Here is a 23,630-nt window from a genome sequence, read left to right as displayed (position 1 = left end):
TGCGCAGAAGAGTCACGTGGTCGCTGGGCCGGGGAAATGGCGGCTCCAGGAGAGAGCGGGGCTTCGGGTGGAGGAGGCAGCACGGAGGAAGCATTTATGACCTTCTACAGTGAGGTAAACACGGAGTGAGGAATGGCGGCACCGGGGCGACCCCGCCCGGGGCTATCCTCCCAGTGGGAGAAGGCAGTGATCCTCCTGGCCTGGACCGTTGGGCGGCCCCTCCTGTCTGGCCTTTGGGGCGGTGGGGGACTCGGGGTGTGTGTGCGTCTCCTCCTGATACTGCAGGGGGGAATCCCCTGGAAAACTGAAAAGGGGCGGGGGTCTGACGTCTGCGGGGAGGCGTCGAGCTTGGCCAACGAAGTGCTTGGGCGCGCGCAGAGTTCCCCGAGTTGGCGTAGTCCGGTGCTGTCTGCGGCTGGGAGATTTGGTCTACCTGGGGGCGAGTTAAACGGCTTAGTCCCCGTTTGTATTCAAAACGGAAGCACTCTCCAGTCTTAGTCCTCTGTAGTGAGTTTTAGTAGTTATTTCTGCCATTGGAGAACGCTAGGCATTGTGCATCATGCCATGTAGGCACTATCTCCATTTTACAGATGACATACCTGAGGTTTAGGGAGGTGAAATAATTTGTTCAGGGTCTTAGAGCAGATAATAGTTTGGTATGTTAGGACGGGAGTAAGTTTGGTTTGAGCCTCATTTACTGTCGCATCTCCATCGGGTACTGCGTAGTAGTTACTCAGTGAATATTTGTTGAGTAAATGAATGAATGAGTGGATGAACGAATAAATGAAAGAAAAGGATGACTCTTGGAGTCATAGGACCTCGGATTGGATTTTTGCATGGCTGTTAACGTGACTGTGACTGAATTCTTTCAAGCCATTGATTTTGCTAATCAATTTTCACGTTTGTAGAACGAAGTTTATTATTAAAACAAGAGTTTTAATGAGGGTTAAAAGAAAGCTTCATAAAATATAAAGAAGAAGCTACTTTGTAAAAGTTAAAAACAAGGCTGAATGTGAACTTCTTTAGCTTGGCGGGGATTTGAGGGATGGAGTTGCTCTCCACCTGGCTGTGATGTATTCAGAGATAAGCACCGTGTTACATTCACCTTTTATCTCTGGTATTTGTAACAGTGCTTGCTACATAGTTGGGCTTCCCCAGTGACTCAGACGGTAAAGAGTCTTACTTACTGCAGTGCGGGAGACCCGGGTTCCATCCCATCTCCAGGGAAGATCCCCTGGAGAAGGAAGTGGCAACCCACTCCAGTAGTCTTGCCCGGAAAATCCCATGGATGGAGGAGCCTGGCAGGCTACAGTCCATGGAGTCAAAAAGAATCGGACACGACTGAGCGACTTCACTTTTGTTACATAGTAGTTTCTCCGAAGTAATACGTTTTAAAACAACGTAGTACGTCCATTTATAGTCTACTTTCAAAATGCCTAATTCACTTTGAAGTGTTAATTTGCTGGTACCAGTGTTTTCTGGTGGCTCAGATGGTAAAGAATCTGCCCAGAAACTGCTGGTTATACAGAAGACGGGGGTTTGAACCCTAGGTGGGGAAGGTCCCCTGGAGAAGAGAATGGCTTCTCTCCAGTATTCTTGCCTGAAGAATTCCATGGACAGAGGAGCCTGGCGGGCTACAGTCCATGGGATCGCAGAGTGTCAAACACTGAGCAACTAACAATAATGAGTACTGAACAATTATAGGGGAACTTGTTTTAATTTCCTAGTTTTTTTTTTTTTTTAAAGCAATCCTGGTTTGTTTAAATTTTAATGTCAATTTCATTTGTGAGCTGTATTTCACAGATGACTGTTATTTTGTGTGTGTGTGTGTGTGTGATGGAATATTTTCTTCTGGGGGCAATGACGTATGACTGTTTTGCTGTAGTTTGCTCTCTTCTTAGCTACCCAGTGATTATGAACAGAAGGGTTTTCATGAAATGAGTTATATGCTCATGGGCTATGGATTTCATATTAGGTACTGTACAAACATCATGGGTGTCTGATTTTCCCTTTTGTGGCCCCATTGAAATGAGCCGTATCTCTTATGAAACTCCAGCAGTGCTAGAGCTTGCCCTGCAGACACCTTTTTTAAATTTGAGATCTACACATTCACTGGCATGGTTTGTTTAATGAGAGAAAAATGCCGTTTAATCATCATTCAACTTATGTTTATTGAGCACTTGATATGCACTAGGTCCTGTATTGTTTAGCTCCTGGAGAAATGGTAGCTGACAGCAGAAAGAAGAATCCCGTCTTCATAGGGCTTTCATCTTATAGAGAAGGCTAAATAATGAACAGATGTACGATATAGTGTTAGGTGGTGGTAAGTGCTATGAGGAAAAATGAGACTGGGAAAAAGAGAGTATGGTGGAAGGTGGGGAGTGGTGTGCTATTTTACAAAAGTTAAGAGGGAAGATGCTGAGAAAGATTAGCTATTTTACCAGAGTTAAGAGGCAAGATGCTGAGAAGGATTAGTTTTTCCTGTTATTGAAATCCTTTCCAACTCTGTTTTGGCCATAGAAATAAAGATAGTATATATAATATGCCAGAGGTTCATTGCAACTAAAATTTCAGTTCTGACGACAGCACCAAGGATGTTTTTCTGGGACTAGCCTGGTGCTTGTTCTCCTTAGTATTGTGTTCAGGTCAGGGATTTTTCTATTAGAGTTAGAAAGGTAGAGTTATTTGCTCCCTCCCACATATTTTTTAGGTGTATTTTTTTAGTGTCTATTTCAGTGTAATTGTATTTTTCCTTTCTTAAAAAGTTGTGAATTAAGTTCGAACATTCACAAGTACGACTTCCATCGTTAGAGTAGAAATTGAAGGTAATAGCTGTGACATATTTATTTTTGAATCTTCTTGCTCCCTGCTCTGGAGTCAAACTGTTAAATTTAACTGGGGTTAAAATTCTGGTTTATAACTTGAGTGATTGGGCAAAAATCTGAGTGGTTACAAAAAAGTTGAGTGGTTGCAAGTCAGTTGACCAAAGTCTCAGGTTTGTTATCTGAAAAATGGGGATAATGGTGGTACCTACCATAAGGGGTTGTTGAGAGGAATAAACACCTGTAAAGTTTTTGTAATTTTACATTATATTAAAAGTCAGTAATTGGTAGCTGTTGTAATTATTCCTAAAGTGTTTAGCAAAGTACCTTGAACATGTAGACATGCAAATAAATGTTTGCTGACCATGTCAGTGAGTTACTTGTTGAGATGACAATTTACAGTTCATTACTGAGCTTTACTAATGAGGTTTTTATTCCCTTTATTTTAGGTGAAACAAATAGAGAAGAGAGATTCAGTTCTAACGTCCAAAAATCAGATTGAAAGATTGACTCGTCCTGGTTCCTCCTACTTCAATTTGAACCCGTTTGAGGTGAGCTGTCTGATATTCATGTGGCCTGGAATAAGGAATTTTACCTAGCTGTGGGCAGACTTACTTCAAACACACACCTAATTGGTGCTATGCATAGTTGGAATTGAACTTGGGTGGCTTTATTGTGAGCAGAGCTTGCTGTCATCTTTTAGTAACCCAGATATATATAGATTTATTTTCGGGTGTGATGGAATAGCTAGCCTTGGTAAATTTAGGATCTTTGATTTAATTTATTTGTTAAAACTTTCCTGTTTCACCACAATAAAATAACTCAACAAGCAAAAAATGACCATATGATTATAGACAGGCATGTACACTTTTGAATTTCCTTAGTTTTATAACTTCAAACGTTTCTTGATAAAAGTAAATCATGTTTCTTATAAAAATTAGAAATATACAAACAGCAAGAATAGTCATGTATAATTCCATCTAAGAAAACACCTGTTTATTTAAAAAAAATTTTTTTTTAATTTGAAGTGTAGAATTTTTTTTAAAGTATTATTTATTTATTTGGTTGCACTGGGTCTTCATTGCTGTGAGGGGGCTTTCTCTAGTCGTGGTGAGTGGGGACTACTCTTCATTGAGGTGTGCGGACTTCTTGTCATAGTGGCTTCTCGTGGGATTCAGTTTATGCAATGTTGACAAGAATAGCACAGAAGTGACGCTGCCTTCTCTCTGTCACCTGTAAAGTGGAACCTGATTTTGATTTAGCCTATTATTAATGATGTTAAGTTGATCTCTTAAAGAAGTGCCTGCTAGGCTTGCTTATGAAATTAACTTTTTTCCCCTTTCTAGGAACACTTTGAGAATGTGTGAATATACTGTCCTTGTTGAGATATCAGTTTATTCATTTGTCAGTGTAGACTTGGGGTTTCCTGTTTTATTCAGTGGGTTATGATTCAGTATTATTTATTCTGTTGTTCAGATATCCCAGATTTGACCAGCAGGTTACTTTCATGCCAGTGCTTATCTTTTTTTTTTTTTAATCATTCTTTGATTTGTAGGCACTCTTGTACTTCTCTGAACCCAGCCTTGAATTAACCATTTCTTTGAGGATCTCTTGAATTCCTTTCAATGAAGAATGATATTTAGAAGTTAAGATTTGAGTGCTGGGCATACCCATTGCCATAGTCATTACTCCCAGGGCCTGTTGGTAGATAGGGCTAAGGCGTGTGTGTGTCTGTGTGTACACACATATACATGTATTACATAAAAGTTCAACCCAACACCACAGGGTTTATTCTAGGACGTTTTTCTTCCAATGTTCATAGTTCCCTTCTCTGATAGCAGTCTGGCTCCTGTTATCTTTATTTTTTGAAGTACTGGTATTTTATTTATGCATTTGGCTACCTCAGGTCTTAGTTGTGGCACACAGGCTCTTCACTGCATTGTATGGAATGTTTGGTTGCATTGCATGGACTCTCTAGCTGCGCCCCACAAGCTCAGTAGTTGTGGCATGCAGGCTTAGTCGCTCCTTGGCCTATGGGAACTTAGTTCCCTGATCAGGGATCAAACCCTTATTCCCTGCACTGCAAGGCAAATTCTTAACTAAGGCCCTCCCACTGTCTCTAATATATACATGTGTACTTAATTGATCCCCCTGTATGAGTCTGACCTCCCATGCCTTCCCTCGTGTGAACGCCCTCCCCTCCCTACTTCACTCTCACACCCACCCCAGATTGCCTCCCTGTGCAGAAACCCTTCTCCCCACCTCTGAACTCTCCCCTGCCGGGTCATCTTCACTGTGGGTATGTGTCTCCTGGCTCTGCCTCCCGTGCCTGCCCTCCACCGGCAGGGAGCTGTCTTCATCCTTCTTGGGTCCGGCATCCTCCCCATCAGGCAGGCATCCTTCCTGCCCTGCTCTGGCTTTGCCACCCCGTGTTAGGCTACCTTCCTCTGGGAACACCCTCGTCAGCTTTCTTGGGTTCTGACTCCATACTCCAGGTCACCCCCTGCATGGAGGCCCTCTTCACTCTGTTCATGTTCCAGCTCTCTGTGCCAGTGATACCTGGGCTCCTAGTCCCAGTTGGGCTGCTCTGTAACATTGATGCCCTCCTCCGTGGGCACCCCCCTCACTGGGCCTCGGCTTGCACACCCCCATGCTAGGCTTGGGCTTCACGGTGATGTCCTTGATGGGCTCCTGCACTCTCTGCCCATCCATATTGGCAGTCTCACCCTGCTTAGGTTCTGCCACCCTGGGGCAGGCTGCCTGTCCATAGAGATGCCCTCTTCAACCCACGTTGGCACTTCCTGTTGAGCTCCCCTTCTGTGGATGCTCTTCTCACCCAGTTTGGGTTCCAGCACCACATGACTGGCTGACACTTCTGGGGTTCCTGTCTTCTTTGCCCCAGATAGACTCTGATGCTCTGCTTGGGCCATCTTGACTCCCTTACCTGAAGTAGATGTCTACTTTGCCTGGTCCCACTTAACATATTTGAAAGAGAAGAAGAAAATGAAAAAGCTGAAACTTAATCATAACTAATCATTAATTAAGCGTAACTTAACTGATCATTAATCATTTAGTTATGATTTTGGGGAGGACAGAGGGGAAGATGATATATTTGAAAGGTGATAAAAGAATTTGGCAGTATATCCATTCTGTTGTACTTTTAAATTGAGGTAGTGTATACTGTGAACGGGGGTCACTTGATTGTATAGCTTACCCCTTTATTCGTTAAGATAATTCGTGTTTTCTATGGAGATCTGATTGATGAGGAGTAACATTGTTGGGACCAGGGTGAATGCTAGGATTTTGCCATCCTGCCAGTTACTGTGGTTCTGGAAGTGGAACTTACTGCTCCATATCTCCTGTCCTGGCTGTAGGAAGTGTGTGTGAATGTGTAAAGAATACGGTAAGGTTGACACACTTGAGGAGGTGCAAGGTGATGTTTAAGTTTGTAGGACTCCATGACTGTCCATTAGAACTTTTGTCTTTTCTCTTTTTTGACAAATATGCTGGCCGCTTTATAGTATGGGTGTCATTGTCGTCGTCTTTTTAAATTGAAGTATAGTTGATATACAGTGTTGTGCTAGTTTCAGGTGTATAGCAAGGTGATTCAGTCATGCATATATATGTGTGTGTGTGTGTGTGTGTGTGTGTGTGTGTGTGTGTGTGTATGTAAATATATATGCTTTTTCAGATTCTTTTCCGTTATAGCTTATTACAAGGTATTGTAGTTCCCTGTGCTGTATAGTAGTGGGTCCTTGTTATCTGTTTTATATGTAGTAGTGTGTATCTGTTAATCCCAAATTCCTAATTCATCCACCCTCCACCCCCATTGTCTTCTTGTAAAGTTGATTTTTGGCCCTAGGTCAGGATTAGGTATGCCTAGAAATTTAGGAAATCTTTCTGTTGAGGAAAAAACAATATCTTCCGTGTAGGAAAAAATCTCCAATTTAGGGAAATACTTCTGCTTCTTCATGCACCAACTCTTGAGACATCTAAATGAATCAGACTTTTCTCCAGAAGCAAGCAGACTGGTCTTTTTCTAGTAAGAAGTGATATCATAATAGCTGTCCTATTGGCTGTAAATTGAAATGTGAGTAGTCGTCCTATGTACCATTTTACTGAGCATCAGGTAGAAGAGGGACGCCGAGTGGTCTTATTACAGGAATTCTAATCCATGGGGCATTCCCTACCCCCACCCCACCATCAGTGCAGTTCCCTATTTGGACATATTTCTAACCATCAGCTATTATGCGAGCATCTTTCTCTTATGCATTCTATGAATGTTTCCTCCCCCACTTCCTTTCATAAGCTTAGATGAATCTGTGCTCCTGCTCAGTTCTGCCTTCTTCATGTTCCTTTTTTCTATTTAACTTTAAAGCCCCAGAAGGCAGCACCACAGACTTTTGTTTTCTGTTTATCTTGTTTGGCACTTTGGAAAGAAAGATATTTGTCTCACAGGACTCTGGAACTTGCACATTATTCACAGGTCAGAGAGTTCAGATAGGATCTAAGACTGGATTTCTCTTTCAAGCAGAAGATCCTAAAGGTGACAATTGCACTTTATTTGAGTTCAGGAACTTATATTGATGAAAATGCCACAGCCAAGCGTTATCATTTCTGTGTGATGATTTATTCACTCTCTGAGGTCCAAGACTGTGGATTTTTCTTTGCAGCATCCCCAAAGCCTGAGACATAGTAGGAGCTCAGAAAAATCTTCCAAGAGTCTGAACAGACCTGTGTGCTTCCTTAGAGTCATACTGATTGACATAGTATTTATCATTTTGGTAAGAATTACTTGTGACTTGTCTGTTCCTTCCCTTGTGGACCTTAAATTCCAAGAGAACAGTAGTGAGCACAGTATCTAGCAATCCCAATTGCTCATAAATTTGTATTGAATGTGTAAACTGGCTTCAAAGAGGTTTGGGCTGGTATAGGCTTGTTGTCTTTACTGTGTTTCATGGCTACATATGGCACCTCCAATGCTTAAAGACAGGAAAGGAGTTGGATTAGGAGTTGGATTGAAGGCACTCAGTGAATATATGTTGCAGTGATCAGTGTATATATGATCTGAGTCTTGGAAAAATAACTTTTGGCGTGTGTGTGTTGGTATGTGTATATTTATACATTTTTGTTGTTTAGTCGCTAAATCATGTCCACCTCTTTTGTGACCCCATGGATTGTAGCCCACCAGGCTCCTCTGTCCATGGGATTTCCCAGGCAGGAATACCGGAGCAGGTTGCCATTTCCTTCTCCAGGAATCTTCTCGACCCAGGGATCAAACCTGTGTCTCCTGCATTGGCAGGTGGATTCTTTACCTCTGAGTGACTGGGAAGCCCTATATTTATACATACCCTCTTCATTTTTGCCATATCATCTGAAAGTAAGCTGTAGACATTGATGCTTCATGCCTAAGTATCTTAGCCTGCCTCTTCTCCAAACAAGAACACGTTTCCACATAATCACAACACTATTACCACACCTAGGAAAGACCACATTACTGCAATTCAATAAACATCATCAGGCATAGAGTCTACACTCAAATAACTCTAATTGGCCTAAAAAAAAAAACCTCAGTTATAACTATTCTTTTTTTTTTTAAACTGTTTTAGTTTTTAACCTGGGAACCAGTCAAGGTTTATGAAATACATTTGGCATGATTGGTTCTAGACTGTAGCTTTATTGAGGCTTTTTTTTTTTTTTTTTTGTGAAGGCGGGATGATTTCCATCCTTTCACATTCATCTGAACACCTTTTTGGGTGTGCTGGACTTCTCTTTGTTTGCTCCAATGCATTCTTTTTTTTTCAGAACCAGGAAAGGTAGGGTTCTCTAAATATTTGTGTGTGTGCAGTTATCTCCCTTTGTCTGTAAATCTTATTTAGCTGCATTTTTCCTTTCGAGTGACTCCCCACCCCCCCACCCCCAATTCCTTTCTCCCTTGGGGTGGTATGGTGGGGCCACACTCATTCTTGAAAAGTCTTTGTTTTAAAGATTTTCCTTTTCCCTCATCCCCAGTTGTATGCCTGCCATTTGAGAATGGGCATGCTCTTGTAGTAACCTTCAGAAGTCTCTTGAATGTAGGGGTGATTCAGCTTCCTTGCCTACCAATAACTCTGCTACTGAAGGTGGGCTGTTTGAATGTTTGGACAGCTTGCTATAAATCTTGACATTACTTGTTGTCAAGTTTTTCTGAGACCCTGTAAGCGTCTGACTAAGTTTGGCAGATTATTTTTCAGTTTTAACTTCTTTGGTATGTATTTTTCATTTCAAGTTTTTTTTTTTCTCTTTATCCCCTTTAATGACTGATCATCAGTTCTATTAACTTCAAACACACTTATTTCTGACCTCTGTCATCTTTTCTAACCAGGCATCTTAAGCTGTATTATGATTCAGATCACCTGGGGGTCTTGTTGAAATCTTGATTCTGATTCAGTCACACTGATCTGGGGCCTGCTTTTCTGAATTTCCAACAGACCTTCTCACCCTCTGCCCTTTAGCTCTTCCTTACGCCTTGAATACTAAGTAAATAAATAGATGCTATGTTGAATCTATGGAGTAAACTGTGAAATCATCTGGTTTAATTGTATTTCTTAAAATGAACCCTTCTTTAAAAAACTATTTATGGTAGTTTAAAAAATGTTTTCCTTTATTTATCTTTGCATTTCTAAGTGTATAGTAACATGTTCAGCAGGTAGTAGCTACTGTGTAAATGTTTGAATGAATCTATGTTGTGGTGGTGGGATCAGAATCCTTGATGAGGAATGTCAACACCAGGATACCCAGGATTGGAGAAGAATGATAAAATTTGTTTTTAAACCATATTGTACAAAAAAATAACAGATTTTCCTGCTATTTCACTGTACCCTAGTTCTGCTGAGCTGGAATCAGAATTTCCTAGAGTAAGCCCCAGGCATTGCTCTCAGGTTTCCACTCTGGGCTGAGAACCATAGAGTAAATTTGTGTAAATTTTAACATGGAGCCAAGTCGAATTTCTGAATTGAGGTGAAAATCAGGATATATTTAAAGTGATGAAAGGCAAGAACTTCCAACCAAGAATATGCTACCTGGCAAGACTCTTGTTTAGATTTGATAGAGAAATCAAAAGCTTTCCAAACACTCAAAAGTTAAGAGAATTCAGCACCACCAAACCAGCTTTACAACAAATGCTAAAGGAACTTCTCTAGGCAGGAAACACAAGAGAAGGAAAAGACCTACACAAAATAAACCCCAAATGATTCAGAAAATGGTAATATCATCATACATATTGATAATTGCCTTAAATGTAAATGGATTAAATGCACCAACCACAAGACAGACTGCCTGGATAGAAGAAAACGTGTGCATTTACATGTATCTCCACTTACCACATCACTCTACTTAAACCTCCAAATTGTATGTAATAATTTTATAAATGTTTCCATTATGACTTGCAGTTGTAATTATCTTTTATTTAGTTGATTGTGAAAACTGAGAAACATCTTTTACTGTTGTTAAAAAAAAAATTCAGATAGTCTTATGGGGGGGTACTTTATTTTAAGATCAACAGTCCTCCCTCATTTAAAAAAACAAACATGTAGCCCCCCTAATTATTTCCTTGTTGAGTTGCTATACTTTCTCCACATTTGCAAAGATAAGTAGAGGGTGGGTGCTTTTCTTAATGAAAAGGAGTGAATGAAGGAGGAAGGCAATATTTTTCTCATGGTCTGGAAGCATGTACTGGTTATAGGGTAATTTATTATTTTTCTGATGGAGTGAAAGTAACCACCGAATTAATTGAGAACCCTGAAACACTATAGCTGTTACTCTGTTACTGGTTTACTCATTTCTGTTTCTTGAACATTTTTTAGAACTGTTCTAGAATGCTGACAACTGTTAGATGCCAATTATAATTATTGGGCATCTCTTAAATCTATAAATTCTTTTCATCTCTTTTACAGTTTTGATTTTGATTCTTCCAGGTTCTTCAGATAGATCCTGAAGTGACAGATGAAGAAATAAAAAAGAGGTTTCGGCAGGTATGGTACTGTATTCCTGTAATAGGTGGAGTTTGAGCCTTTTGAAAATGTGTTGAGCACATGATTTTCTTAGGACTTAACTGTTACAACTTTTGGGCAAAAATTTAACCTTTTTTTTTTTTTCTTAAATTTTGTAATTCTTAAAAAAAAATTACGGTGACTTAATATTAAATAATTGAATGACCATAGCTTCCCTATGAATAGGATGAATTTTACATCCAAATAGAATCTCTCCAGCCCCTTAATTAAGAAGGGGAAGTACAAGGTAGAGTAGAAAGCTTTCACGGAGTCATGTTGTACAGTACTTACCAAATCCCCTGGCTCCTAGGAGAGTACATGTTAAATGATTCATAGCAGTGATTTACTTTTAAGATCCCATTTCTCAATAATTATATTTTTTGTGAACCTATATGAATACTCAAAAGATATCTGGTTTAATATAAAGAGTGCTTTCAGAAAGTTCTCTCAGAAAGGAGATCCAAGACCTCTGATTATTGCTCATTCTAATATTTAATAACTCAGGCTATAGAGTTTATAGTAGCCTTTTAAAACACCCTTCCAGTCTGCGGCTTCTCTGATGGATCACATGGAAAAGAATCTGCCTGCAATGCAGGAGACCTGGGTTCGATCCCTCCTGGAGACCTGAGTTCAGTCCCTGGGTTGGAAAGATCCCCTGGAGAAGGGAATGGCTACCCACTCCAGTATTCTTGCCTGGAGAATCTCATGGACAGAAGAGCTGGGCGGGCTACAGTCCATAGGGTCACAAAGAGTCAAACACAACTGAGCTACCGACACTTTGACTTTCAGTCCAGTTTTGACAGCTGAGTAACCCCCAGCCTTTTCCTTTATGAGCTGAATAATCATACTCCCTCTAATGTCTTTGTAAATTAAATTTTCTGTATATTTCATGCGTTTAAAATTTCTTTTTTCTTCAGCTTATATTTTTTATGTACTTATTAAAAAAGTTTTTTTTTTGGCCACACTGTGAAGGATGCAGGATCTTAGTTCCCCCACCAAGGATCACACTTGCACCCCCTGCAGTGGAAGCACAGTCTTAACCACTAGACCACCAGGGAGTTCCCTATGATTGCTTTTTCAATACAGTCATTGCCTTGCCATTGCTGACTCATAATCGTCTTCAGATCTATTATCAAGCCAAGGTATTTTTAATCTTTGCCTGCCCAGTCATTTCCCATGATATAACTTGATAGTTTTTTTTTGGTTCCTGAGTTCTACTCTGCACTTATGTTCAGCGTTTGCCTCTTTTTCAATTTCTAGTTTTCTAATGTAGTACATTAGCAGTTTTTCCCAGTTAAATAAGCATTTATTATTCATAGTAAGAACTTTTAGACTATTTGTATAACAATACAAAGAACTCAGTAAGATTTTTTATTTAGTTGTTAATAGGCCCTAGTAGTTAAGAGTCTGTGCTGAAGCTGTGTGACTGAGTTTCAGTCTTGGCTGTACCTCTTACAAGCACTGTGAGCTCTGGCAAGTTACTTTCAACTTTTCTGTGCCCTGTTACCTCATTTGTAAAATTCTTGTAACAATGGTGACCACCCTGGGATTGTTATAAGGATTTGAATGAGGTTACACACATAAAGCAGTTAGAATAGGTCTTCTTTGTGTGCTATTGTTTATGTGTATTGGTATATGCTAAGTCCTTTACTTGCATTATCTCATTTCATCTTTACGACAACCCAGTGATCTAAAGGTAGACAGTGTTGTCCCACTTAGAGGAGGAAATTGAGGCGGAGATTAAGTGGACTGCTGAAGGTCTCACAGCCAGTTGGTGACTGCAGTTGGAATTGGAAGCCAGGACTCTGGCTCCAGTAGTGCTGGGCTTAGCGTTAGATGCCCACTTGCTTTCATCCCAACACAGTCCCTGTGTTCACGCTGTTTCTGTCTTTCAGTGACAGGTCAGTGGTTCTTCACCCTGGCTGTCTGAAAGGGTCACCTGTGGAGGGTTTTGTTTTTAATTTTTTAGTCATAAGAAGTTTTAATTGTATTTTAAAAAGAATAAAGCAATGAGAGCCCATATATTCACCATCTGTATGCAGTGGGTTCCTTCAGTAGCTGTGTATTTTTGGTTGAATTGTAAATTACAGACACCATGATACTTAACACCTAAATACTGAAGCAGTTATCCCACCAAAGTAAAAGAGGACATTTTCTTTTTTCTTTTTTAATTGGAGTATAATTGTTTTACAGTGTTGTGTTTCTGCTATACAACAATGTGAATCAGCCATAAGTATACATATATCCCCTCCCCAAAAGGACATTTTCTTGCATAACTGCCTGTCACACCTAACAAATCAACACCAATTCCTTTCTATAATATCATCTGATACCCAGTCTGTTGCTGTGCTATGCTCAGTCATGGCTGACTCTGCCACCCCGTAGACTGTAGCCTGCCAGGCTGCCCTGTCCATTTAATTTTCCAGGCAAGAATACTGGAGTGGGTTGCCATTTCCTACTCCAGGGGATCTTCCCGACCCAGGGAAGGAACCCACATCTTTTGCGTCTGCTGCATTGGCAGGCGGATTCTTTATCATTGAGCCACCTGGGAAGTCTGTGTGATACACAGTCTAGTAGAGATTTAGAAGAGATTTTAAAAGTACAGATGCCAGCAACTCATTCAGAAGGTCTCAGGTTGGAAAGTAGACCTCTGTATTCCTAAAAATCTTCACAAGGTTCAAGCGCAGCCGGAACTGAGAGCTACTTCTTCATATTAGAAATTCTTTCAGGAAAGAGATGATATCTCAGACCTGTTTAATCCTCTTTAGTGCTCCATACAATAAACATAAAAGGAACTTGGTGCTTTTCATTTTTCCCTTCCCTCACCCAGATTATCAGAGCATCTTCATGATGCCAGGCTGATATTTGTTCTCAACTAGCTGTTTTCCACCTGTGTGCATTTACCTGTTGATATTTGAATTTTATTAAGGACTAATACAATACCTCTGGGCATTTTATGACATTTATCAATTTTTTAAAAATTGCTTCTGGCTAACAGTTTTTGCCCTAGTATCTTAGAGCTTTTGGTTGTAGAGAGGTTCAGTGAAGGTTAAGAGTTAATAAATGTTCCTCTTACTGAAAGACTAACTTTTCTCTGATTATAGTTATCCATACTGGTGCATCCTGACAAAAATCAAGATGATGCTGACAGAGCACAAAAGGCTTTTGAAGGTATTTGTAAATTTACCTGCTTGTGAGTAACATTGTGTCAATGCTAAGGACTAACTGTTCCTAGTCCTGGATCAAGAAAAGAATGTTGTAGTTTTGTCTTCTGGTCAGGAAGAAGCTGTGGTTTTCAGAATAGTTGTCATTCAAAGCAGAATGTTGCTGTTTAGAAATAGACCTTAACTTTGCTTAGTTAAAACTTGTGTGTGCCAACAAAGACTATTACTGCGTAGGCTCATTTTTTTTCCCTTTGAACATAAAAAATAATTGGAAGAATTTGATCACTGAATTAAATTTAGATATGGTATAATTAGCCTTGAGCATATATTTAATTTTCTTCCAAGGCTTTCAAAGAAAGTCATTGCCATAGTTGTATGTTTTTAAATTAGTGTAACAACAGTAAATAATTTAACAAAGTAGGGAATGCTTTTAGATGGCACAAGTCCATTTGCACTGCCTGAGTAGAGTTCAGACTTTGAGAGGGTGTTTGCAGAAACAGTTAATTTCAATGTTTTGCATTAGCTGTGGACAAAGCTTACAAGTTGCTACTGGATCAGGAACAAAAGAAGAGGGCCCTGGATGTAATTCAGGCAGGAAAAGAATACGTGGAGCACACCGTAAGTATTTATAGTGCTGCTGTGTTTACAGGAAGTATTAGCACGCCTTGGGCACCCTGTCGGAGGGTAAATGTTCACATTGACATAGCAACGCCGGCCTGGCCTGACTGCTCCTGTGGTCTCCGCTCCTTTGTGGTGGCGGTGGCCATGCGCAGTGCGTGCCTGAAGCTGGCATTCACTCCTAGCGCTGAGGGTGCGTGGCCAGGATGCTGCACCTACCTCTTTCCCCAGCAGTCCCGTGTGCAGAAAGCTCTTCCTGTCCTCTCGGCGCTGTGCCCTGTTCTGAGAGTGGAACAGTAGAGCCGCCATGCTGCTGCTTGGCCCTGGACTGTTATCCTTGTCTCTGTGAAAGGGCTGAAACAGGGGCTTGAGAACGTCTGGCAAGGCCATATGAGTACATTAAAAAAAAAACAAAAAACAGGAGGAGGTACATGTCTGTTAATAGCAGGGTTGGGAAGGACTCAACTGAAGTGAATTCAGTTATAGCTGGCTTTATTTTTTTGCAATAACCTAAATCTCCTGAGTGGTGGGAAGTGTTAAGAAACTATCTTAACTATTTTCTAATAGCTATCTTAAGAAAGGTCTCTGTTTTAATTTTTCACCTGCTGGGGCAAAACTCTTGAGGCTGTTTTATAAGGGCAGTTTCTATTGGGAAGGAATATAGATGTGACCTTTTATTTGAAGAGCTTTGGTATCTGTAACAACTCTATAACCAATCATAGTAATGAGGCCAGTTTAGATGAAGGAAATGAGTAAAAAGAATAGACAGACTGCCATAACTGTGTCTTGTTGGTCAGACGCTGGAATTCAAGGGCCAGATTCTGGTAGACACCCAGGAAAGGACCTGACGATTTGCCCACGAATTATTGTGATAGTTACCCTTCCTCTGTATTTTGCCTGTAAAGGAGCCACCACTGTCAGGCTGTCTGACCACAGGGTGGCAGAGTAGGGCCTTTCTGAGCTTGGAAGGCACTTGACGTTTTGCTGGACTGAGTGGTTATTTATTGGAGTAAATGCCATTCTTAGGTGAATGGGTATATTTATTTTCTGGGGGGGATCTCAGTGGTGGCCAAAATGATGTGAAAATTGTTGGTTTAAAGAAGTTTCCCAGAATGCAGGGGTAGAAATGCCAGAAAACAACCATATTTGATGCTACAAATTCTGTAGCTTCTTTAAAACTTGACAGATCTACTTTCTTTGCTATAAACATATAACCACAAGCCCTGAAAGATAAATGCATAATCTGTTCAATGTAGCAAAGACTCTTTGGATCTGACCTGGTATGTGAGTTGGGGACAGCTCCCCTGTTTGTCCCATGGTGTTGGATTTTAGATGAGGTGGAGAAAGGACCCCAGTTCCTCGTTTTCTTCTATTGCATTGCTGGTTTGGAGGGGAGGCAGGGGCTTATCTTTTTTCAGTGCAGACTTTTTGTTACAACTGTAGAAAAGTGCACACATCATATGTGTGCAGCTTAATGGATATTCTCAAAGTATAAGTGCTCATTTTTTGATGGAAAAAAAATTCTTTTTAGGTGAAAGAGCGAAAAAAGCAATTAAAGAAGGAAGGAAAGCCTACAAATGTGGAGGAGGATGACCCTGAGCTGGTAGGTTTGAAATGGGAAAAGCCACTTCATTTCATGTGAATGGTTCACAGCCGTTGGGTTAAAGAGAGGGAGGTTTGAAGATTGATGCGCACATGCTGGAAGCAGGTTACCTTAAAATATTAACAGGTACATTCATTCTGCTTTTTGAAAAATCCAACTCTTTGGGGGACAGAGGACTACGGCTTTTCCTTTGAGGATGTGTCTGCTTGTTGGAGCTCACACTTGACTTTATAAAACACTCAAAGCATCGTCCATAGTTCCTGCTTTTAATTTCTCCTGAAGAACATTGCAAATTGAGGTACCCATGAAGCAGATCAAGAGCAGAATCCTAGATTGTTTTTTTCAGGTACCTCACCTGTATCTTGACTTCAACAGCAGTTATTTTTAGAGTCTTAGGTTTAACTCTTTCTAAAGCATTCCACTTGGTTTTAAAAGAACCAACTAGGGCTTCCCTGGTGGCTCAGTGGTAAAGAATCCGCCTGCCAGTGCAGGAGACATGGGTTCAATCCCTGATCTGGGAAAATCCCACAGGCCTCAGAGTAACTGAGCACGAAGCCACAGTTACGGAGCCCACGCACGGGGACTGCTGAAGTCTGCATGCCCTGGAGCCTGTGCTCCGCAACAAGAGAAGCCACTGCAGTGAGAAGCCCGTGCACTGCCGCTTGAGAGTAGTCCCTGCTCACCAGAGCTAGGGGAAAGCCCATGCAGCAAGGAAGACCCAGCAAATAAACGCACCAGCAAATATTTGTTTTTGTAACCACACGTCAATTTCTGTGATGTTTTAAATCACCTAAGTACAGTGCGGCTGCAGCTGGGATAGTCAGCTTGGGAGCAACCAGAGTGACTCTGGGTACACAGCTGTCTACCAGCTGCAGGTCCCCATTGTGCTTCAGGAGATCATATGCTTCCAGGGAGATGGCAAGCATCAGTCAGTCCTGTGGGTTCTTCAGTGGGGATTGGTTAAGAAAGAGATTCTACTTATATATTTGTGTCTCATTGCGTCACTAGCCTGAAAAATTTCAGTTAGGTCAAGTAACTTGATCCACATGCTTATCTTAAAAGATTCACAGAGGGGCAACTGTCTTGCTAGGGCTGCTTCCTATCAGCTTCTTCAATCAGCAGTTGTCCCCTCTTCTATGTGGTAACACTGCTTCTTGAGAGCTGTTGCTGCTGCTGCTGCTGCTGCTGAGTCACTTCAGTCGTGTCCGACTCTGTGCGACCCCATAGACGGCAGCCCACCAGGCTCCCCCGTCCCTGGGATTCTCCAGGCAAGAACACTGGAGTGGGTTGCCGTTTCCTTCTCCAATGCGTGAAAGTGAAAAGTGAAAGTGAAGTCACTCAGTTGTGTCCCACTCGTAGCGACCCCATGGACTGCAGCCCACCAGGCTCCTCGGTCCATGGGATTTTCCAGGCAAGAGTACTGGAGTGGGGTGCCATCTGTTAGGCCATCTTTTCTGCTGGATTTTGGGTTTACTCCATTTCAGTATTGTAGTTTTTTCTCCTCAGCCCTACTTTCCCTTCTCTTTATCCTTTTTAGTCTTTTCTGAATACTCTTATAAATATTCCTTGGTCCTTCTCTGTTGTTAAGAACCTTACCTGTTTTTTAGTTATTCCCCTCCCCCCCGCCCGGCCCCGATTATAAAGGAATACATGCTACTGACAGAAAATTCAGAAAAAGCAGAGAAATATAAAAAAATTAAAATCACCAGAAACGGTTCATTTAAAAATATTGAAATATTCATATGGATTCCATTGCCTCTTTAATTGTCCTTATTAGGGACTGGAGTTTGTCAGCATTGCTTTCCTTGAGCAGTGCCTGGCAGGTAACAGTGTTCAGAAGTGATAGTAATTTGAGGATTCCTTTATTTCCCTTTTTTTCCATATATCATCCTTTGCTCTAGTGTCTCTGATTTTAGAATATAAACCCTGTGAAATCTGCATGATGGGTTATTTTTTTATATTTCTTTGTATATTGAAAATATACAAAGTGTTTATATTGTGTTATAAATATAACATTGTGTTATCTGTTTCTGTCAATGTGTGAGTCAGGATACCCAGTTTCAATGGGTCCAGCTGAGCCCCCAGACGATGGTGGTTTGAACGAGTGAGTGCCCTTTCTCCCCCGTGCAGCCGTCTTTGGGAGCATGGCCGCTGCACTGTGTGGATTCGAGGGCTCGGGGGCCTCCAGTAGCTCTGCCACCAAGTGTGTCTTCTTATACCTTACCAAGTGTGCTCCCTCCAAGCACATTCCGGAAAGTAGCTGCATCACTTTTCCTTACAACTTATTCGCTGAAACTTAAGTTACATGGCCACACCTAGCTACAGAGACGCTTGGGAAATGCAGGCATTTATGCTGGGTGGCCATGTGCCTTGAGATAAGGGATTGTCACAAGAAGGGGGAAGAGATAATGGGGTGAGGATGGGGACAACTAGTAGCTCTGCCTCAGCTGAGAGACTTCCTGGACCGGTCTGCTTGATGGCATCTGCGTATCTCTAATTGTACCTCAAGTGGTGCCTCACTCAGACTAATTATAAAATATGTGAACAAATTGGATGTTATTTTTGCCAGTTGGAAAGGGCCCTCCGAAATTTCAGCGGTTGTGATAAGCATCGAGTTGCTTTTGTTTTCCTCATTGGTGCTTTTTTACCTGCGCAAGGCTCCTCTGTATCATCCCCATGTGGAAGAGCTCATAGACGGATGTGTTATTTATCTCCCAGGAGAGAGCCAGCTTCAGTTTTTCCTTGTTGGTTTAATTTGCTTTTGTCCTGGGTGCCATCAAAAAATATTTATTCAAATTGCTGATAAAATATTTACTTTTCTTTGTTCTTTTTTTTTATAGTTCAAACAAGCAGTATACAAACAGACAATGAAACTCTTTGCTGAGTTGGAAATTAAAAGGAAAGAGAGAGAAGCCAAAGAGATGCATGAAAGGTATATATTGGTATATTCGTTTAAGCCATGTCTAAATAGCTAGATTAACCAAGATGGTCTTTGAGGATTTTTCTGATGAAGCAATTACTCTGCAGTGCATCATTTAAATACTTGAAATAGCAAAAGTTTTGAATCACTAGGGTAAGGCATTCTGTCTGACTTCTGGGAAATACTGAATAGGCTTGTCCTTGGGGCATTTATAATCAAGAGTGCTGTGTGTTTCCCTCCTGATTTCTTGGAGTGAAGTAGGCAGTTACTGAGGCCAGAGCCATTTGTGTGAATAGTGGCTGCAATTTTGGTGAGTATTCAGTGTTGTACAATGTCATCTCTTAGAATGTACTTATTGTCCTAAAGTGTGATTTGTCTTCCTCATCGGAAATCTTGAGGCTGGGGCTTCCCTGATGTTCAGTGGTTAGAACTCCATGCTTTTCACTGCTGAGGGTCTGGTTCAATCCCTGGTCAGGGAACTAAGATCTCAGAAGTCAAGCAGTGTGACCAAAAAAAATAAAAATCTTGAGGTTAATTTAGTTTACATATTTTGTATTGTTGATTGGTGTTCAGCAATAACTAGGTTTTGTTAGTTGGGATTGTGTGAAATGGCTTGTTTGGGGATAGGGTTTTGCGCAGAAATCCTCCTGAATGAGAACTTTTGCTGTTGTGATGGTCACTGTCACAGAAGTAAGGTGGCCTGGGTTCTCAACATGGCTTTGTCAGGGTCTGAGCCCAGAACACCCGGTTAGTGTTGGCTGGGCTTTGATGACCTGATCTGTCTATCTCTTTATTGGCAGTGTCTGTATTTTGCCCCACAGCCCTGCCCACGGTCTCATCTGCATGTTTTAGAATGAGACATTCATGAAGTGCTCTGAGCCCTTTCCAGGAGAACCCTAGGGAATTGACTTACTTTGTACACTGGCTTCTGTGGGGAAGATTCCTAACTTGTATGGTTAACACAGTCTCCAAATACCATCTAAATCCTGTGGTTTGGTTTTCCTCCTAGGAAGCGACAACGGGAGGAAGAGATTGAAGCTCAAGAAAAAGCCAAACGAGAAAGGGAGTGGCAGAAAAATTTTGAGGTGAGTTTCCAAGGTGATGGGGAACTCTTATTCCAGAGGGAGAAAGCTTCCCAGCTGAGAAACTTGATTGCTGGGCAGTCCCAGGACTGCCTGGGGCAGACTGGGGGGGGAGATGGCACGTGTGGGGAAGAGTAAGGGCTTTGGGGACCGAGTTCTGGCTCAGCCGCCTCTCTACTGCGGAGCTTGTTGGCAGGGATGTGACAGGCACAGCTGCCAAATGGGCTCAAGACAGTGGTTCACACATTTAATTTAGGGATAAACATGGAGCAGTGCCCCACTTAGAGGTCTGTGAGTAGAACCCGAGGTTCTTGTAACCCCCAGTGTCCTGCCTGCAGAGAGACTTCGGGCTTTATTCCTCTTTGACATCCTGGTTCATCCTTCAGAGGCTCAGCCCGGTTTCCTGAATTGAGCCACATTTGGTCTTATCTTCTGTTAACATGTAGGATTCAGGATAGGGATAGGCTAACCAGAGATGATGGCTTTGTTTCTGTCCCACCACATGTGTGCAGAGAGAGAAAATGAGAAGCCCCTCTGTAAGGGGGAAGGATTCCTGTGGTCCTCCCAGCACAGCTGGCCAGGCATTATGCTGCTTTCACACCTCCATCCAAATTTTAAGGGGCAGAAGGAAGGTGTCGGGGAAAGAGTGACTGTACTGCTGGCCAGACAGATGGCTTTGAGAAAAGGATGCAGCCTCTGAGCCCTGGTGTCCTTGTTTGTGAAGTGGTGGTGGCATGACACACCGCACCTTTTTATGAGGGTTAGAAATGTTGTTCAGTCACTAAGTCGTGTCTGACTCTGCAACTCCATGGACTGCAGCACACCGGGCTTTCCTGTCCTTCACTGTCTCCCAGAGTGCTCAAGTTCATGTCCATTGAGTTGGTGATGCTATCTAATCATCTCATCCTCTGTCATCCCCATCTTTTCCTGCCCTCAACCTCTCCTAGCATTGATATTTTCCAGTGAGTCAGCTCTTCGCATCAGGTAGCCAAAGTATTGGAGCTTCGGCTTCAGCATCAGTCCTTTCAGTGAATGTTCAAGGTTGATTTCCTTTAACATTGACTGGTTTGATCTCCTTGCAGTCCAAGGGATTCTCAAGAGTCTTCTCCACAAGAGTGCTTCTCTTCAGCACAATTCAGAAGCGTCAGTTCTTCAGTGCTCAGCATTTTTTTTTATGGTCCAACTCTCACATCCATACGTGAGGCTTAGAAATAGCATGCACTATTATTAGAAACAGCACTAAATATTTAGTCCAGAGGTCCCCAACAAAGGATAGCCTCATTGTCATGAGTTTTACTTATCTCATCCTCCTCAGTTTGTGGCTCATCCTGCCTTCTCAGGGGTGGTATGACTCTTTCTTGGGCCCATGGACGTAGGGGGAAGCCTCTGCTTTGTTATACTGTAATAATTCCAGAGGGCCAGGCCAGGTTGGCATACAAGGGGGATGGCAGAGCAGGTGTAGCCCTTCCTTTCCCCAATTGGTTTCCTCACCTCAGACCCCTTTTGTTTTTAGGAAAGTCGAGATGGTCGCGTGGACAGCTGGCGAAACTTCCAAGCCAATACGAAAGGAAAGAAGGAGAAGAAAAACCGGACCTTCCTGAGACCACCAAAAGTAAAAATGGAGCAGCGTGAGTGACCGCCAAGGGTCACGGCCCAGAACCTTCCCCGACTGTCTCCCTCCTGCTTTGAAGGACTCATTCTTTCCTCCCATTTTCACCCCAACATAGAGTAGTATTTGCTTTTTAGTCCATTTTGTTTTCAATACAATTTAATACCGATCAGAGTAATTCTTTTGTACATTGAAATGAGGGGCTCGGTTTAAAAAGAAACACCCCCCCCGCCCTCACCCCCCAGACCAACTGGGACTGGAAGGTGCTGCCTTCTCTTCCCACAGCCTGTAACTTCATGTTTTGTACTTCACCGAAGTGTGATGGTTAGAAACGTCGTGTGTAGTTTGTGGAAATCATCCAGTTAAACACACTGCTGACTCTGGTGTTGCCGTGACTTCAGAGACAAGCCTGGGCCACCTTAGGAAGCCCCTTCGCTTCGGTTGCTTGCTTCTGGGTGTGGCGTCCTTCGAAGCCCCAGATCAGATGGGAAGGCCGCCAACACCCAGAGCGGTCACTGGACGCCCCGACGTCCCTGGAGTTAGGCATGTGCTTTCCCATCTGACTGGCCAACCTGCGTGGCATGAGGCTCCAAGCTACCCAACCCGTTCACTTTCCAAAGAGCTAGCCGTGCTCCATCCCGTACTGTGGTGTCCTCGCCTGTCTGCATTTGTTAGTGGTAATATTCTGTATGTGTAATAAATTTTTATACCCTAACCGCTCATGTACTGGTGCTCAGGTATTATTCCACAGGTGGGTCTCTTGTTGGGCTCGGCCCAGCTGCAGAGTGCTTTGGATTTGGACAGACCTGGCTTCTGACCACTTACGTGCTGAACCTTAGTTTTCTTCACCTGTAAATGGGAATATAGATCATTGGCACCTTTTAGGGAGGATTAGCTACAGCTTATCGGAGAAGGCAATGGCACCCCACTCCAGTACTCTTGCCTGGAAAATCCCATGGACAGAGAAGCCTGGTAGGCTGCAATCCATGAGGTCGCTAAGAGTTGGACACGACTGACTTCACTTTCACTTTTCACTTTCATACGCTGGAGAAGGAAATGGCAATCCACTCCAACATTCTTGCCTGGAGAATCCCAGGGTTGGGGGAGCCTGGTGGGCTCCGTCTGTGGGGTCGCACAGAGTCGAACACGACTGAAGCAACTTAGCAGCAGTAGCAGCTGCGGCTTATATAAAGTAGCTACCATAGTGCTCAGCGGGTGTTGCCCATGTTATTTCTGTGTGAAATGAAAATGCTGATTGTTTTGAGGATTAAATGAAATAGTGTATGAATGCATCCTGTCTATGCTATATATACTCTGGTGTCCTGCTGGCTATGAGAGACAGGACTAGCCCTCAGGAGGGACATAGGAGAAAGAAAGGTGACACTTAAAACGTGAAGATTGAAACTGGGTGACTTGAAGCTAGACTTTGACAATGTTTTGCAGTAAAGAGTTTCAGTAATCACCGAGGTACAATGAATGTCTTGTAGTGTCAAGAGATCCTATAACTTCTGACTTGCGTTTCTATGGGAAGGGACAAGCTTGGGTGTCTTACTCTCCTTCTAAGCGCAGCTGAGTCCAAACTGCAGGTGATGAGACCACCAGGGTGGCTGGGTGGGGTTTTAACTAAAAGCCGACCGAGGTAGAGAGAGTAAACTGTTTAGTCGCCCTGCAGAGTGACACGTCCAAGGTGATGCTGACCTACCTGCTCTGGGAACATCCGTGTTGTCTCCTAGCTTGAAGAGCGCCCCCACCTCACTCCAGGGTGGGTGTGTACTTGCCCAC

The 23,630-nt window shown here is 42.4% G+C and overlaps 1 protein-coding gene across 1 annotated transcript; it reads left to right on the top strand.

Annotated features, from left to right (window-relative positions):
* On the top strand, nt 1–22,020 carry DNAJC8 (DnaJ heat shock protein family (Hsp40) member C8). Its single transcript, XM_061148356.1, has 9 exons — nt 1–114; nt 3,272–3,373; nt 10,778–10,834; nt 13,957–14,023; nt 14,540–14,634; nt 16,166–16,237; nt 19,078–19,169; nt 20,167–20,242; nt 21,753–22,020. The coding sequence occupies exons 1-9, from the start codon at nt 37–39 to the stop codon at nt 21,873–21,875; spliced, it is 762 nt and encodes a 253-aa protein (XP_061004339.1). The 5' UTR covers nt 1–36; the 3' UTR covers nt 21,876–22,020.
* The last annotated feature ends 1,610 nt before the right edge of the window (nt 22,021–23,630 follow it).

This window comes from Dama dama, chromosome 8 (genome assembly GCF_033118175.1).
Source record: "Dama dama isolate Ldn47 chromosome 8, ASM3311817v1, whole genome shotgun sequence".
In the NCBI taxonomy this organism is placed as follows: domain Eukaryota; kingdom Metazoa; phylum Chordata; class Mammalia; order Artiodactyla; family Cervidae; genus Dama; species Dama dama.
Note: the sequence above shows the minus strand (reverse complement) of the source record. Positions and strands in the feature narration are given on the sequence as shown.

What these genes read in the sequence shown, in the direction of transcription:
- DNAJC8 (XM_061148356.1), top strand. Translation starts at nt 37, where the DNA reads ATGGCGGCTCCAGGAGAGAGCGGGGCTTCGGGTGGAGGAGGCAGCACG. An exon ending in AGGAGGATGACCCTGAGCTG is followed by an intron (nt 16,238 to 19,077) that starts GTAGGTTTGAAA and finishes TTTTTTTTATAG; the next exon opens with TTCAAACAAGCAGTATACAA. An exon ending in AGTGGCAGAAAAATTTTGAG is followed by an intron (nt 20,243 to 21,752) that starts GTGAGTTTCCAA and finishes TTTTGTTTTTAG; the next exon opens with GAAAGTCGAGATGGTCGCGT.